This window comes from Hipposideros armiger, unplaced genomic scaffold, assembly GCF_001890085.2.
Source record: "Hipposideros armiger isolate ML-2016 unplaced genomic scaffold, ASM189008v1 scaffold_92, whole genome shotgun sequence".
Lineage (NCBI taxonomy): Eukaryota > Metazoa > Chordata > Mammalia > Chiroptera > Hipposideridae > Hipposideros > Hipposideros armiger.
The window spans coordinates 2,036,946-2,055,225 of record NW_017731442.1 but is presented as its reverse complement, the minus strand read 5'-3'; the positions used below and the strand labels follow the sequence as shown (position 1 = coordinate 2,055,225).

General features: G+C 44.6%; 2 protein-coding genes across 5 annotated transcripts in view; both read right to left on the bottom strand.

Annotated features, from left to right (window-relative positions):
- Positions 1-18,280, bottom strand: part of MAPKBP1 (mitogen-activated protein kinase binding protein 1) — a 51,827-nt gene that overhangs the window by 21,159 nt on the left and 12,388 nt on the right. For all 4 annotated transcript variants that reach the window (XM_019645044.1, XM_019645043.1, XM_019645046.1 and 1 more), the window contains exon 3: positions 5,457-5,548. In XM_019645044.1, the coding sequence (XP_019500589.1) occupies positions 5,457-5,548 (92 nt within the window). The remainder of the gene's footprint in view (positions 1-5,456; positions 5,549-18,280) is intronic.
- On the bottom strand, positions 7,224-7,511 carry LOC109384073 (cytochrome c oxidase subunit 6C-like). The gene has a single exon (XM_019645047.1). It carries the CDS (start codon positions 7,449-7,451, stop codon positions 7,224-7,226), a length of 228 nt encoding a protein of 75 aa, XP_019500592.1. The 5' UTR covers positions 7,452-7,511.

The following is an 18,280-nucleotide window of genomic DNA, read 5'->3' as shown; positions in this document are numbered from 1 at the left end:
ACTACACACACACACACACACACACACACACACACACACACACACACACACACAGTATAGCCTGGAAAATTTTCAGGTGTGGCATAGGAGAATTAAGCAAAGGAGGGAAACACACAAAAAAAGGAAACACACAGAGGTAGGCCCTGAAGCTGAAATTTTTACTTCTAATTATTCAAATTTGGAAAACTTCTAACACAGAGAAAGTGGAAGAAAAAGACCAACCCATGGTCACACTTGTGGGGACAATAATGCAGATGTTGAAGTGAGGGCAAAACTTGGCAAAGACATCCAAGGTTCCCCCTTTGCCCAACTTATTGAGGTCCTCCTGAGAGAACAGACCCCAGAAACACTGATGTGGGAGCCTCCTCAGTCTCCTCTGACCTTTGAGCAAGCTCCTCAGGCTGCCAGGGAGGGAGGGTGGGGCACAGTTTGCATCAATCTTTGGCCCTGGGCCTCCAGTCCCTTGACCCTGCCCAGCATAGCAGGCAGTCATCTTTACAGGGCCCTCCCAGCAGGGCTGCCTGAATTCCTCAACGTGACAAAGGCTGGGCTGGCCCAAGGAGCTGAGTCCCGTAATTCAGAACCCCAGGGTACAGGTGCAGGAAGACTGCTCGCTCTCACTGGGAGACAGTGCAGCCTCAGTCCCGGGCCTCAGCCAGGGAGTCACATGGAGCACCAGTACCAGGTGCTGGGCCCAATGCCCAGAAACTTCTCTGAGCCAGGAAGAGACAAGCCCTCGACAACCCCCTCCCCGGGACAGGTCCAGGCCTGCTGCCATCATGAAGAGCCCAGCATTCCCACATGATCCACCTCCTACCACTCTCCGCCCTCCAGAAACAAATGGACCCTGGGATGAGCAATGAATGCAGCAGCACATACAGGGAGCAGGACACAGAGGATTCGAGCAGAGATCCTGTGCTTCAGAATTTCTCCTTTCAGACCCAGTAAAATGAGAAAGTAACTCGCAGAGGCACACCAAAGCTCCCTCAAGCCTTGCTCAAATGTCACTCTCTAGCCCTACTTAACATTACAACCCCACACTCCCCACATTCCCTATTCCCTTTCACTGTTTATTTTTTATACTTTTTCCAAAGCACACGTCAACTTGTAATATTCTATACAGTTTACTTTCTTGGGGAAAGGGATCTAACTTCATCACTAGATTGCCAACTCTGTTAAGTGATATCTTTTACTGTTTTGTTTACTGTTACATCCCCAGGGCCTAGAAGATAGGCACTCAATAAATATTCCTGAACGAGTGAAGAAATCTTTAAGTCGCTAGCTACCGGATCTCAAAGCCCTGACTGCAGAGGACCCTCCTGAGTAGCAGCTCTGTCAAGTAGGGCCCTAGGGCAGGTCCATGGCTCTCCCCACCTCAGGCTTTTGGGACTCACTGTCACTTGAGGGAAGGGTTATGATGGAAACAAGAAATTTGGGATCAGGCAGCTCTATCTGCTAACATACTGTGTGATCTTAGGCACGTTCCTTAACATCTCTGAACTTCAGTTTCCTCATCTGTAAAATAGGAATAATAATATCTACCTCACAGAATTGTTGTGAAACTGAAGATCACGTGCACAGTAACCAGCATGGTGCTCCTAGCCATCTTCTTGAAGGGAACTCTGGTGCACCAATAACACGGCTATCCAGGAAGTCAGCACGATGGCATCCCATCCAGGACTTGCTGGACACCAGTAACTCATCAGGGTCCTCATGCAGGTGTGGAATTACATACTTTCCCTCCAAACTCACCCTTAAAGGGGAAATCTTATAGCTTTCATTATTCTAAGAGATAATGAGTCTAGGATATTTCCTAGGGCATCCTTGGTTGTGGTTTTCTTTAGATACCTAGACTCCAAAGCCTTCCAAATAAGTAACCCTCTGAGGCTAGGCCATGAAAGCCACTGACTTCTCTGTTTCTGGGACACTTTATAAACCCCCGGCCCCAAAGGCATGAGGAAGACTTGGTGGTAATAACCCAGTGAATAGCATGGCCACTGGTATACAGCTACCAGTACACTTCTCTCTGTGGACTCTAAACTCTGAATATATTTTCTTCCAGGACAAAAGGTGCATCTCTGTGAGCTGCAAGACTTCCGAGCCTGGTCAAAGTGGCAGTGTCTGAGCATTCCTCCTCTCACTCATTATGGCCTAGCCGCCATGGCCACTGTTTAATGTTTGCTTGCCCTTCTTGAGCCTAAACCCCACAAAAGTAGCAACCCCATCTGTCTTATTCACTCTGTATACGCTGTGCCTGGAACAGTGCCTGGCCCAGAGCAGGTTTTTGACAAATATCTGCTGAACAAATGAATGAACATCTCCATGAACAAACTAGGGAAAAACTAAGGGGCCCGTGTTTCAGGTGTGGGATCTGCAGGGAAACTAGGAGAAAAGGCACTGAGGGGGCTGATGCTTGTGAGTGCCCCTGCATACGAGTCACACCCATCAGGGCACCAAGTCCAAGCAGCCTCTTCTCTCAGATTCACCGTGTCTCTCCACAGCCCTGCATACTCCCTGGCAAACTCCCATGCTGGGCTTGACACACAGAGTAAGAAGGTAGCTCTGTGCTCCTTCAGCTCAGATGTGACTTGAACACAGTTCAGGAGATTCTGTGGCTGCACACCCAGTCTAGTGCTTTGGAGCTGGGGATCTCAGCATAAATTCCAACACGGACTGAGTAAATGGAGGGCCTTCTCAGGAGAGCTGGGTTTCCTCTCCTCCTCTGTAGTTAAAGCAACCAAGAGGTCTCCTCTTTGCTGCCAGATAGGGCCAGTCACCTTTCCTGGACATCTTCCACTCCAACAGCTCCTCCACCCATAGCATTCACCCAGGCCAGGCCCGGGTATTAGGAGTCAAGAGAAACCCCTTCTCAGAACTGACTGGCTCCACAGTAGCAACAGGGGTTATGCTGGGCTCTAAAGCCCCTAAACCCTCTACCAAGCCAGCTAGGGAAGGGGCCCATGTCAATTACAGGTGTTCAACTAAACTGAGTCCCTCAAAGAGGCTATCTGGAGACCAGCCTGGTCTCCTAGGACAGAGGGGCTTAAAGTGTGACAGGTGAGGGGTGGGCTTTCTGTGGGGAAAACAAAAGCAAATGGAGAACTATGCAGAAGTGATGTGAGAGCCACAAAAACTGAGGGGTCTGCCCAGAGACTTGAAGCCACCTCTGCCTGACATACATCCCCCTCCACCCCACCCCACCCTCCCTGAGCTGTTTCATTTCCTTTCAGAAAACTTTGTTTTGGTTTGATATTTGCCTCTAGGCCTCTGGGAGAATTTTCTGAGCTTTGTTTCTCTTCTTGTTTCTAGGATACCTGAGCTGCTCCCAGATCAACAAGCTCAGTAGGAACAAGAGAGTGGGGGTGGGGGGTGGGGTTAGGATCACCAGATAGGAAGAGAGGGAGGGAGGGAAGCAGCCTGCTTGGCTCACACAGATTGGTGGCCCCCAGATACTCCAGAGGCACATCAGGGAGCTCTTGCACAAAGCAAAACAAAGACAGTCAGAAAGGGGCCATTTGCAAAGAGAGAATTTCAAGTTCTAGGAAATCAAAAGGTTAGGGGGTAGATCGGGGCACTGCCCAGGGCTGGCCCAAGACAAGCATACTGAGGAAATCTACCAGAAGTGACAGCAAGGAAGTTTCCATACAGCACCTGGAAGGATAATGGCTCGCAGGCACATGAGCCAGGCTGGGACCTGCCCTTCAACAGAAGCACACACCCTTAGAGGCGCCAGGCCTGGGGTCCGGGGCGTGTGGGGGAGAGAAGGGGAGCAGGGCTCCACCATACCAGGGCAGGGACACAGGACTCAGCATGCACTAAGCAGCAGCCCGGGCCTTTCCTAGCCAGCCCCAGCCCCACCTCCAACAAGAAGGAACCTGGCTTTCCCAGGCAGAGGCAGGCACGAGTGGAATTCCCCTGAGGCAGGCTGCGTGGAGTACCCAGCGACAGAAGTCATTCATCAGCTTGCTTCTGGAGTGGGAGAAGGCGGCCAGCTCAGCCTCTGCAGGGTAAAGCCAGTGTGGCTCCCTCAGCGTCCCCACCAGGTATCAAATGCCACAGGGCCACTCAGAAGAGACACTGACCCCAGAATCCAAGGGCAGAGTCTCCCCAGCACAGACTGAGATGCCCACAATCTGGGCTCTTCTCATTCAAATGGCAGGTAGACAGCTTATGGGGAAAGCAGTCTGTAATAACAACTAGAAAGTCTGGTGTTCCCCCATTTTAAAAGTAAGAGCTCTGCAGTCAGACTACTTGAATTGAAACCCAATACAGACATTAGTTGTGTGACCTCACTGTGCGCAAACTACTTACCCTCTTTGAATCTTAGTTTCTAAAACATGGGATGATAATAGTACCAACCTCACAGGGCTGCTGAGTATTAAATAATTCCTATAAAATGCTTAACAAAGTGCCCGGCACAGAATAAGTTCTTGGCAAGGTAGATTTTTTGATGAGATGATAAAACTAAGAAAATCATTTTTCTGGTACAAAACCTACATGAGCTGCTGTGGAACTCACACTGGGGAATTCGATATTCCCAAGCTGAGGGTGGGGGAAGAGAGACAGAGCAGTGGTCTTCCCATTTTCACATTCCTGTGCCCAGCAGCAAGGAACAGAGGCTGACAAAGAGAACCAGAGGCAGCAGGGGCCCCAAGCCTCCAAAAGAAACACGTCTGCAAAAGCCTAAAGAAACCTACTTCCACGGCACTAACATCTCTCAAAGTGACTAGAGTAGACAAATGTTCAGAGCAGCATTATTCATAACAGCCAAAGAAGTGGAAACAACCCAAATGTCCATCAACTAATGAATAAATAAAATGTGGGGTATCCATACAATGGAATGCTTTTCAACCATAAAAAGGAAGGAAGATGATACCCTGCTACGACATGTATGACCCTTGAAATCATTATGCTAAATATGAAAAAAGCTAGTCACAAAAGGCCAAATATTGTATGATTCCATTTATGTGAAATGTCCAAAAGAGGCAAATCTATAGAGACAGAATGTAGATTAGCAATTGCCTAAAGTTGCAGGTCTTGGGTAGAAACAGAGAGTACTGCTAATGGGTATGGTGTTTCTTTTTAGGGTAATGAAATGTTCTAAAATTGATTGTGATGGCTGCACAACTCTGTGGATATACTAAAAACCATTGAATTGTGCATTTTAAATAGGCAAATTGTGTGGTATATGAATTACATCTCAATAAAGCTGTTTTTAAAAATAACTAGAAGGTAGATATTAAAGATCATGCTGGGAGCTGTGTGTAATATAAAGTGTCGATGTATATGTGAGGGTGGGAGTGGATAACCAAGAGCCAGAGCCTCTCCCTGGTCTTGACACCAAAACATTAATCTAGATGTATCTCCCAGAAGATACCAGAAAGCCCCCGCCCATCCCAACTGGTTTAGCATGGCTATCAACTCTCATGTAATGAGACCTCTTCCAAGGCACTTACCCAGCTGGGTAGGCAACTAAACCCGATCGGGGGTCACAGGCAAGTCCTCTGCCTCCAGACACTGTTATTCCAAGCACCTTCTCCAAGGTCACCTGTTAGAGCAAGACAAAGAAGTGACACGTTATGGTCAGAGTGGGGTTGGGAAGGAGGTGCTGAAGGTACTCGGGACCATCCTGCAGTGCTGACTACTTTCCTGGATGCCCCTGTCTTCAGGTTCCGTTCTGACCACAGGCCCCTGGATCACACGGGGAAAAGCCAGTATGCACTGCTAGCTTTTAAGTGGGCTCAATCTGCTGGTACCATGGGAAAGAAAATGAAGTGGTTAAAGCTCTGCTCATGGCCACTGAGGAAAATGCCCTCCCCGCCATCCAGTAAGGTTCTGTTTATAAGATAAAGCCTTGAGTCCCTAGGCTGGGGCTCTTGGGTTGACGACACTCAGGGGAGGTCACTGATCTTCGTGCCTTGGCAGGCATGAAAGAAAGTCCACTCTGATCTACCCAAAGCCAGAAGAATGTTAGGTATCAATTAGGTGACTAATAATATCCCTGATCTTTGCATTCCATCACGTTCTTCCCCTCCATCAGAGGACTCCACCCCCCACCCCCCAAATGCCTGCCAGTTCATATAGACTACAAGCCTAGGAGGCAGAAACATGGCGTAATGCTGTGTTTTGCAAAGCACAGATGCTCAGAGTACTCTAATTATTATGATCAAGCCACAACTCCCACAGAGATGAAAAGGAAACATGTGTCAAGTGCTCAGAGATCCTGAGAGGACATGGCCACACAAGACATTCGCCATCACTCTCATCATCAATATTGTTACCCCTACACTGTCGGCAGCCCCTCGGGGTGCACATTAGTTCACTGGTCTTTCTGCCAGATGATACCATGTGAGATTCAGATTGCTCTGTAACTTCCTGCTTGTCGCTCAACCTCACCCTCTGCTACAGATGTCTTGCTTGTCACTCCAGCTCCAGTCTCCTGTAGGACTTTTGGACTCCCTGCACTGGCGCTCTTCAGGGACGCCCTGGGTCTTCGTTGGCTCAGAGAAGGGGGCTTCTGAATTCAAAAAGGCCATGTAAACAAGCTAAACTGTACTCTGCTAAGAGAGTCTCAGAGGTCCTAGGAGAGCGGTGTGGACCAGAAACACTTCATGGGTGTTCATACCTGTGGCAGGATAGTCTATTCCTAGTGTAGGCCAGTTTCTAGAGTGGGGAAGCCCAGAAGCAATTAGGGTAGTTTTAGGGTCACTCCTTCTCTCTTACTGTCACATACTGGAGAATTCAAAGTGCTCCTAGAGGGCCTGTTTAAATTCTTATCTCCAAGGACCATTTTAGTTTGAATTAGGTTGGAAAGAAATGCCCTCTGGCTGCCAAAGACCAAAATAAGTCTCCTGGGACAGTTAAAACCTATTTCCCAGAAAGGTCCCCAAGAGTCTTCTGAGCTTCTTGGGGATGTGGACCGGGAATTCTTGGTCTACTCGGGGAAAGGCAGTTTAGCTCCAGGGTACCATACCAACCCAGAGCCACTTGGCAAGCACCAAACTTGCCAGTTACCCTTGAGCCTATCTGAGGCTCTAAACCTAGTATGGGATAAACTAACTTTAGCCTACTCAATTCTTTTTTTACTAAATTTTTAGTTAATTGTTTATTTATCAAGAGAAACTATTCTTTAGCCCAAATACTAATGTTTCATAGTTCAGGAACAGAGGTCAGTGACAAACTTCCATGGAAGTCAATACAAAGAAATTCTTTACACTCCAAAATCACTTGGCACTCTGAAAGATACCAGCCTTTGTCATCTCCTCAAAATATTTCACGGAATCATAATTTCTGTAGAAATCTGCGTATGCCTTCTCCCTCGGGTCAGCCACTGAAAACTGCTGGAAATCTGCAGTCTCCAGGGATACAACGATCACTCCACCAATATGAAATTGCAGGCACTTGGCCAGAAGGCCACGCATCTGAGGTTTTGTCAAAGCACTGGGAGACATGGCAGTTACAATCTCCTTAATACCAACGTCCTTCCTGATGGAGAAATGGACCCTCACTACATTCCTGATAGGGCACCCTAACTCATGCCTCCTTCTACAATTTTTCTCAGCTTAATGACCCCCTGGCACCCAGTCACCAGGCACTGGTAGGAGAGCACAAAATATAATAGCCCTGGGGAAGTATAAGGGGCACTCAGTTCAAGGCACCACTCTATCCTGGCACGGTGCCTCTGGCTATCCCAGGGGGAAGGGTGCTTGGAAATATTCCTGCTGCACCAACTGCCTACTTCAGAGAAGAGCAGAGCATGAGGCCACATTACCCACACAGAAGTGAAAGGTCACAAAATCAAGTGCAGTGAGTTATAAGGCTACTTAACTCCTATTCTCTTCAAGCTAACCTGATTTCAGACAAATCCTTTGGATTCAAATTTGCATCAATCCCTCCCTTTTGCTTCAGCTTTGATCTCAAAGAATCAGACTAGTATGTTGGTATTCAGCTTGCCTTCCCTCTGACAGGAATTTGGGTAGGTGTTCTGTGGGTAGATGATCCAGTTCCATGGAGAATTAATTCTGAAACCAGCCTGGACTTATCAACAGCAGTCTCAAGCAGGAAGGAGAAGTGAGTTAACTCAGGCCCTAACGACCAGTGTTTGTACACCTGAAACTAAAAAAAAAAAAAAAAAAAAAGTGAAAATAACTTATCTAAGGTATTTTAACCATGACAAAAAAACAACAAAACAAACCAGACCAGTGTTTATCAAACGTTTTTGACCACGACCCACAGTAAGAGACACATCTTACATCATGACCCAGTCTATACCACACACATGCACATAAAACTGAAATGAAAGTATCACAAAACAATACTTACTCTTATTGCATGTAGTAATGTATATAATTGTAACGTAATACGCTATTTTTATTGTACTCTAGTTCATTAAATAATAATTCTGGTCGTGGCCCGCTTTATTGCTTTCATGACCTACAAAGTGGCTAGAAGCTACAGTTTGAGAAACCCTATTACAGAACATCTTTGTCCACCGGGCCTGGGTTTCAGGCTCTGATCTCTGGCACCTTTGTGTTCCCCAGTCACTTTCCTCCTAGGACTCTCAGCAGTGTGCAGACAGACATCCGGGCTAGGAAACCCCACAGGCAGGAGTTTGCCTAGGCTCAAAGTTTGGCTTATTTTCAAAGGATTTATGGTTTTTGGCTTTTTCTGGCTTTCTGAGCAGCTATCCAAGGAAAAAAACGGCAGTTTCCTTTGACTCTGTGGAGGGGGAAGAGGAGGGGAAAAACATTCAGGGGCATCAGCTGGTTTTTATTTTATGTTCTAACTCAAACCAGCTTCCTGTTTGCAGGGAGGTTTTGGGCTGAGCTCCACTTTCAAAGGATCGGAGAGTTCAGAGCTCCTGCAAGGCCTCCAACATCTAGGCTTATTTTGCAAGGCTCCAGCACGAGGGACTTTATAAACTGACTCTCTCCCTCTCATAACCTTCTCCGCATTCTCTCTTTCCAAAAACATGGTATGGTTTCCATCTACCCTAGAAAATGGAGACAAACCCGGACGGCCCCTGTAAACACACCACAGGCTAAATGCACCCAAGTTACAGCAGTGGTGTGCTGCAGCCGGTTTGCACTGGCTCATGAGAGCTGACTGTGCACAGCTTTCCCCACCTCCATTTCAATGACAGTACGTTGGTAGCTTGAAATCACCACGGTGGGAGTACTTACACCATGGAAATTGGCAAACACTACAAATCAGGGTCCTTTTTTTCCCGTCAGAGAGCCTGTAAACATTTACCAAGACACCACTTAGTTCAAGCCACTATTATCTCTCACTTGGAGGTGGCTATAACTCCCACATGTTCTCTCTGCGTTAGGTCTTGCCCCCTAGTCTTTCTCCAACATGACAGACAACAGTGATTCTTTTAAAATATACATGAAATCTGGGCCGGCCGAGTGGCACTACGATTAAGAGCTGGCTTGGGACGCCAGAGGGCCCTGGTTCGGATCCCACATATGAGGGCCAATGACACTGCCCTCTACAGCTAAGATGCTAAACAACAGCTCAACCAGGAGCTGGGCTGCCAGGAGTCCTCGGCGATGGCTTAGGCTGCAGCCCCTGCTGATGTGGGTTGCCATGGGCTACCGTGTGTAGCCAGCAGCCAGCACAAGCAGCCAGCAGCCGCAGTGAGCAGCCGTCCAGAAGCCGGCGACTGATCTGCCTCGCCCAGGAAGAGCGCAATGACGGTGCCAACTTGGGCCAGTGAAGCAACATCCTCCACAACTAGACTGAAGAACAAAAGGACAGCAACTTGTCTGTTCCCCTTCCCCCAATTCCCCAGCGCTGTTCCCATCCCCCAATTCCCCAATTAAAAAAATCTTTAAAAAAAAAAAGATTATGTTCTTTTATTTGATTTAGTTTTCTCACTTAAGTGCTTATAAAGCTGCACATTTTTATGATGCTCTGACATGCCACTCCCAGCGAAAGCTTTCAAGAACCACTGTGATACTCCTGATGGCTCAGCATAGCAGCAAGTGACGAGAGGGGGCTCCCTCAGCCTGCACCCCTGAGTAACTCTGATAATCAGAACCCCTGTGCTGACCCATACTGAATATAAGCATAGACAAGAAATAAACTACCTATTAAGTCAGGGAGATTTTGAGGTAATTTGTTACCATGGCATGACCTAGCCCAGCGATTTTCACACTTTTTGGCTTCCACTCTTTAGTTTCTCCTCTTGGTACACTCTAAGAAACTATCATGGACCCTGAAAAGCTGTTGTTCATACAAGTTATATCTATCAACATTTACTGTATGAGAAATTATTATGGAAATATTTAAATGTATTTGTTAATTCATTTAAAAATAACAATAAACCCATTACATGTTAACATAGCACTTTCACACTTTTATTATAAATAACTGTTTTAAAAAAAATTAGTGAAAAGAGTGACACTGTTTAATATTTTTGCAAATCTCTTTCATGTCTGGCTCAATAGGAAACAGTTGAATTTTATATCTGCATCTGCATTCAATCTGTTGTGATATGTTACTCTAGTAGAAGATAAAGAAAATCTGGCCTCATTTGGATATGCAATTGGAAAGGGAAGATCTCATAAGTCCCCTAAAAGGGTTTTGGGATGCCAAGGGTTCTCAGACCATACTCTGAGAACCAATGACCTAGCCCCTCCTGAATACTACAGCATCTTTCCACATAAGGAAGCAAGCCCACTAGTATGGGAGTTCTGGCCTCAAGCATCATTTGAGAAAACAGAGGCACGGAAGAGGCCCTATGGGAAAAGAGTCATCCTCAAAGTCTGGGATGAGGCCCAAAGTTCTGACAGGAACTTCTGCTCCAAACCCTCATGACCCAAATGCCAATGAAACATAGCCCAAAAGACACACTAGTCCAGATAACTGCTTATGGCCAGTGACTTAGGATACAATTGCTGTAGGCAGCTAGCACCTCAATACATCCACAGTTCTAGGAACACTGCTTCACATAGAAGTGAATTAAGAAGAAAGCACCCACTTTGTAATCTACAGTGATCTCTTCCATATCTGAAACACAGCCTAAAAGCAGGAAGAATAATCAAGTGGTGACCCAGCCTTTGTTTTGGCAGGTGGAGAGTGATGAGATAGAGGAAAGCCTATACCAAGCTGAAAGAAGGTGTCATCTTTCCCTGGAAGCAAGGCTGCAGGAGGGCAGAATTACTACAGGTATACTGCAAAGGAGGGCTTGAATGCCCACCGCTCCCAGCATGCACTAGTCAGGGCAGTATTGTATCCTCTTGAGAGAAAGAAGGAAAGCGAAATTATCCCTCACTATAATGAGATAAAGGGATAACTTCATAATGGCCTATTCCCAAGAGAGAAAAAGTAAGAATAAAGCCAACTGTTTAAGTGCTCTTCTGGCTCTCATTAAAGGAGATGGAAAAAACAGGTGGCTCAGAGGCAATAGACAGGACGACTCATTCACACTTAACAGAACAGTATTTTCCAAATGCAGATTGCAGCCTATTAATGAGACCTGAAATTGATTTAGTGGATAATGAATAAACAGAACAAAAACAGATCTTATGTCACATAGTAAGGATAAGTATTGATCATGAAACTTCAGGAGAGAGAGAGAGAGAGAGAGAGAGAGAGAGAGAGAGAGAGAGAGAGAGTGTGTGTGTGTGTGTGTGTATACTGGGTCACAAGTAAAATGTATTTCTTAATGTGGGCTGTTCTAAAAAAAAGTTTGATAGCCACTGAGAGGGTGTGGAAATCCTAAGGTAAAGAATGTAAACTCCACCCTCTACACTCAAAATCCATCAGGGAAGATGAACAACATACTACAAAGCAACCCAGTATGTGATGAGGGTCATGAGAAAGACACAGAGTGCTCAAAGAGGAGGAAGAGAGGTGATGCCTGAATAGGACCAGGAAAGGGAAAAAACAAAGCTTTCTTGGAGGGCGAGATGGTATTTGGCCTGGGCCTCGCAGTGAGGATAGGATTTTGACAGGTAGACACAGAGAGAGAAGGAATTCTCAGTAGAAGCTGCATGACCACAAGTTTGGCAGAAGGAAATAACAAAGCAGGTGAGCAACTGATGAAAGCAAAGATTGTGTTGGAGATTAAGTCAGGAGAGGTAGACTGGAAGCAGACCAGGAAGGCGCTGAATGCCAAACTAAGTGGGGGTCATCTGTATGCATAGGAAGCCATTAAAGGGTTTTGAGCCAGGGAACAAACAAACGTATGTTTTGGTGATGGTGTATGTAAGACATACAACACAGGCAGGGAGCCTAATTAGGAGGCTGTTACAATAGCTCAGGCGAGAAGTAATGAGGATCTAGACCAGCATGAAGGTAGTAGGAGTAGAAAAGAAATGATGGATTCAAAAGTGACGAAGCCAACAGAATTGGCAAGACTGGGTACTGTACAACTCTGGAGGAAAAAGAGAGAAGCCTCAAATTTTGAACCTCAAAGATAGGAATAAGGTGGTGCCATGAAAAGCAATGGTGCCATGATGAGAGAAAGGACCTAGGTCTAGACACCGGAGAAAAAATGAGAGCCAATGACGTCTGCTTTAGACGTGCTGCATCTAAGGTGCTTTAGAGATTATTTAATAGGAACCACAGAACATTCAATTTAGCAACATAAGCAAGGAATTAATGCTTGGGAGAGAGGTCAGGACTAAAAGTAGATATCTGAGGGTTATTCACATGCAGGTGAAAACCACCACTGAAAGTACAAGAAGACAGGAAGACGGAGGGAAGGGAGAGGGAGGCTGAGGACAGAGAACCATGGGGAATACCTATTTTTAGAGCATGGAGAAGATGAGGTGCCAGGCATTTAGAAAGGGAGGAGGCAAACCAGAAAGCCAGTGGAGGGGAGACTTCCCAGAAGGGCGGGGTAGTTGATGTAAGTGCTAAAAAGAAGTGAAGGAGGCAAGAAAAGGACTCACCAGAGTCCAGAGCCATCTGCAACACAGGTGGCGCAGCACAGGGTTCCAAGCCGTCCCAGACCCCTAACACAAGATCCCAGGAACTCTAAGTAGGGCCTTCAAGTAAGCTTTGCTGGTGTATCTGGCTGTCTGGCTGTCTCTGCCTCTCTCTCATCCCTTGAACTGATCAGTCCACAAGCTAGAGGAGAAGCACAAGCCAATGAAAGATTCAGTTTGTGGATCCAAGACAGTGTCATTGCTAGAGAAGGGCTTCTGGCTTGAGCCTGTGGTATACATGGCTCGGGTTTGCTCTTTCTTTCTTAGTGTGAGGGGCTCCTACGGGAAGTCCACAATGGCAAGGGGGCAGCTGCTCCCTTGAGACAGGAAACTAAGAGGGCAGAGCCACAAAAGGCTAGGGTCATCTAGGATTTAGCTGACCTCAAACTGGTAAAGGAAACCCCAACAACTGGGAGGAAGCTGATCTCTGTTTTTGTTGCCATGTTTTGTTGCCACCAGTTTCTTTCTTCCTCCTTCACCCTTTCTCCACTCCTCAATCCCACTCCATACAAGTTATAAATACCTGAGTTGTAAGTCATTCCAACCAAACCATGGGCTTGCTATTTCTATAAACAAGCATGTCACAGACCTGTCCAAGGCAGAGTATTCTCCGCCTTTCCCTCCCTTCCTGCAGTTTAAGAATAACTATGCTTGTTTCTTGCCCACACACTACACTCCAATCTCACAAAGCAAATTCTCCACCAGATTCTGAGAATTACCACTTATGCAAAAGCCACAGAGGAAGCCCAAGGCCAGCAGGCTTTGTACACAGACTTAGCCAGCTGGGCAGAGACCCAGTGACTGGCCTGGGGAGGGGAGAGGGGCGGGGTTGCCATGCCCAAGTTCACTCATTCCTGCTCTTCAGAATCTAAAGTGCCATCTGGTCAGAGGCAGGATGAGGCACAGTGGCCACTCCAAGACTGTGGAACAGACCTGGCCTCTGGTCTCTGCTCCTGGTCTCCACCCTGTCTGACTGATTTATAGTTCTGTTGTCTATACCTTGAAAGCTCCCAGAAACAAAAACTTCCAATATGACACAAGAACCAGACTCCCTTAGAGTTCAGAATTAGTTGGAATTGAGCCAATTTTCTGGTACAGAGTTTAAAATAGACTCAGCTTCTAAGGAAGGTAAATCTGCCACTGCCCAGGAGGAGGTGACCTTAGAGATCCTCTAGCCATAAGCCCCTGGAGACTAGAGAACAAAGGTTCCCAATCCTGGCCTGTCAATAGAATTTCTCAGGGAGCTTAACAGACTTTTTTTTCAGAAAGCAGTCCCATCCTGTCCCCATCCCCTGCCTCAAAAGATTCTCAATCAACAGATATAGAATGGGGTTCAAGAATCTCCAGGTGGTTCTAATGAGGTAGGGAAATAAGGTAGGGAAATATTAAATTAATGCATTTTCCCTTTTTTCCCCAAATTTCAGCCATTCCTGGGACTAAGGGGAAAACAAAGTTCCTAGTATTCTTACAAGAATACCTAGATCTAGAGTACGAAAGGGTCTTGTACAGAGAGAGGATCTACAGCGATAAAAGCTATCGTTCACTGAATGTGTATGTATTCTGTGCCAAGAACTATGCTACGCACTTTACAAGATTATCTCGTTGAATATCCTTGACAACTTTATGAAGGACTAGTATTATCTCCATTTTATAGATGAAGGAGTCAGGTAAGTAGTTGAGTGGAAGAACCAGGATTGAGACCCAGGTCTGTCTAGGTCCAGAAACCGTGGAGGCCTGAGGAGGGAGTTCAGGTTCTCCAAAGCCACCAGGATGTTGCAGGTTTTGAAAGAGCACATGGGGAAGTCACCACGCTTTTGTGGAGGCAACAGGGACAGCTCTGAGAACCATGGTGGAAGGCAGAGGGCACAGGATGAAGGAGAGGGCCAATAGGGTCCTCTCCTGCTAGCTTTAATGTTTAAAAAAAACATTGGCAGGCCTAATCAGTCGCTGAAATGGGTCTAAGAAATGGGTTCCAACCTCTCCGTACTGAGATGGTTACAGAGAAAGAAGGAATGGAGGGTCTTTCAATGCCAGAGTATCCCACATGGTCGGAGCTTGCCCATGTCCAGCCAGCACTAGAACCTACAGTCAATATGGACAGCTGACACCTGTTTCCAAGGCAACAGTGTCAAAGCCCACTATTCTGATTTCATATGCAGATGGAGGGCATTAGATCTCAGGCCAGAAGGGAGGGAATAAGGGCCTCTAGCTAAAGCACTCCATTATAATACAACCACCAGTGTGCACTCAAGTCCAAAGAGCAGCTTTCACAACATAGTGCCTGGTACAGAGCAGGCACTTCTACCCTCCCTTTCTCTTGCATTGCTGGGAAGGTAAGGTTAGGAGATATCTCAATTGAAGCCACCAGTATAAGGGGAAATTTTTTTCCCTCCCTAGAGGAAGAACAGGACCACAAACAAAGCTTGCGGGTCTAAAAGTCTGATCATCAAGAAGGGTCTAATTCCTCCTTATTCACCAATTCTACAACACATGGCTGGGTTTTCTTAATCTCTTGGTTTCCAAACTTTGTAACCAAGGGGAACACTAACTGTTTCTTATCTGGACGAAGTGTGCAAAGTGAATGTGGGTTCTGAGACAAAAAAGGGGATGAGGAGGACTCTTGGTGCCCCCGCAATCATGCCAACTTGCGTCATGATACTCTCCTGGGAAGGAGGAGGGTTTCTTCAACATGTTATTCTCTATTAAATGCTCACTTCCTTTCCATCCTGATGTCAACACCCCAGTTTATGCCTTCAGCACCACTTTCCAAGGTACAACAATGGCTTTCTACTCAATTGCCTTACTGTTACTCCCTGTCCTCCCCTCCCGCAACCCGTCAGCATAATCTTTCCACGGCACAGCCTTGATCATGTGCCTCCCCTGCTCAAAAACTCCTCCAGTGGCTCCTTACTGCCAACTAAATAATCTTAGCCTGGCATCCAAAGTTCTCTGCCAATGGGCCCTACCTTTCTTCTAATTCTATTTCCTACTACTCACCTATATGAATCATGTGCATTTGTCAATCTGGATTATTCATTATTCTGGAAAGGAGCTTCAGGGCTTTAGTTAATATTCTTTTTCTATCTAGAATGCCCTTCCCTTCCACCACCCCATCCGGAAATCCTACCCTTCCTTCAAGGACCAGCCCAAATATCACATCCCTTTGGATTCTTTCTGTGGTCACTCTTGCCAGAAATGATTCCTGCCTCCTTGGTATTCTTATAGCAGCACTTAATTTGCATCCTTCACATGACATGTGCTACTTAGTACTTTGTACAGAAGTTCTTTATGGATCTGTCTTATCTCTATTAGTCCATAATCTCCTAGAAAGCAGAGGCCATGTCTCATACAACTCCCTGCTTATAGCACAAGGCACAGTGTTTAATATGTATTTGTTGAATCCATTTTTACTATATCAAAAATATTTGTGAATACTCTTTGGGTCATCTTAATTAGTAAATTCTTTAACCTCCTAGAGTATTCTCCATCTTCACAGCCAGCCCTAGAAGTTGGAGTAGGAAGCGGGATTTTGATGCCTTTCCAGGAGAAATGGGAAGGAATAATCCATGTACCTTAAATGATTACAAACAAAACAGTTTTAACCCTTACTCTAGTATTATATACAGACCTGGCTCTTCACAAATCTGACCAATTATAATTAAAGAATAAGTCCGAAAAGCTTAGAGATAATTTTTTTTATATAAAAATGACAATACTGTTGTTTAAAAAGAGCTTTACCTGTCCTTTATAATCAGAAAGGGATATGGCTATGAATAGTTATTCTGAATGTTGAAATTATGAATGACTTGTTTTCTTCATTATGCCTCTCTATATTACTTGTGTAAAAAGTATTTTCAGAAAGCACATGTACTTCAGAAAGTATCAAAAAATATTTTATTTACCAAAGCTAACCAAGGACATATTTTTGAAGATATAAGAATGAATTATTTTAAATTCAACAAGGATGAATTTGTGAGAAAATATTTTGTCCTAGTATTAGTTTTAAAAAGTTTATTATATGTTTGAAAAACATTTGTGCATAACCTCTTTAATAAGATTTTAAAATATAAACATTTTAGATTTAAATATGAAATACACAAGTTCAAATTGAAGGGACTTTTATCTTTATTTTTTTCTACTTACAAAAATAATACAGACTCATTGTAAAAATTTCAAAATTACAGAAATATAGAAATGTAGGTAGTGAATGTCCACCATAATCTACTATCCTTCCCTAAGGTAACCAATATTAATAAAAGTTTGGTATTTACAGCCTCACTTTTTTTATGCATATATTAACATGTATGTTTTACCAAAAATATACATAATCGTTAACAAAAAATTGTTATACAGTTTGCTTTTTGTCACTTAATATATCTTGCATACTCTTTAATGTCAGTACATATAGATTGACCTCATTCTTTTTAGCAAGTACAAGGTACTTTGTTTCATGGATATTCATCAATCCCCTATTGATTTACTTGGATTATTGTATAGATTTCACTATTGTGAATAATCCACACACCCAAAAATCAGTTATATACACTTTTGTCTGGTGTGAATATTTGCAGAGAATAAGATACCAGAATTATGACTGGTAGATCAAAATAGATGAATATATAAATTTTTCTTCTAATGGATATTACCAAATTGTCCTCTAAGAAGGTTAGATCAATGTGCGTGTAAGGGTGTGAGTGTACTTATTTCCCCACATCTTCACATATATTTTCTTTAAGCAAAACTTATTTAAATAGAATATTTCACTCTCATCACAACATTAGAAGTTTAAAACAATGGGTTATAAAATTAACATGTTTTCACACTGCCTTTAGTCTGAAGGGAAGGTCTAGGACTAATTAACTTCTCAAATTACTTCTCAACAGAAATGGATTAGCCCCCAAAAGAAAAAAGTTATTTCTATTTCTAGAGAAGCTATTGTTATTAAAAAGCATGCTCATCACTCCAGTGATTCCAAATTGGACAGTAAATTAGGATCCCCCCACTGCTGGTTCACTGGTTTGATTTTAATTCTCAAAATTCATATCCATAGCCCCAAAATCAATCACACAACAGTTAGTATCAAGAAGAATATTTGCTAAGCCTTCCTTTGGTCAGTCAAGTATTGTTGATACAAGCTAGAATATTGGCAAGAAAAAGGTAGTGAAGATACAATAGGTCACGATAAAACGCTGCACAGGGAAGATGATTAAATGTTGAAACAGAAGAGGATGAACCTGCAAAAAAGGACTTCTCACTACTTGAAACTTGAAGGAATAAAATCTTGCCAGCAAATTACAAGAAAATTACTGGGTATTCTGCCCTGATAATATTAGCAACCC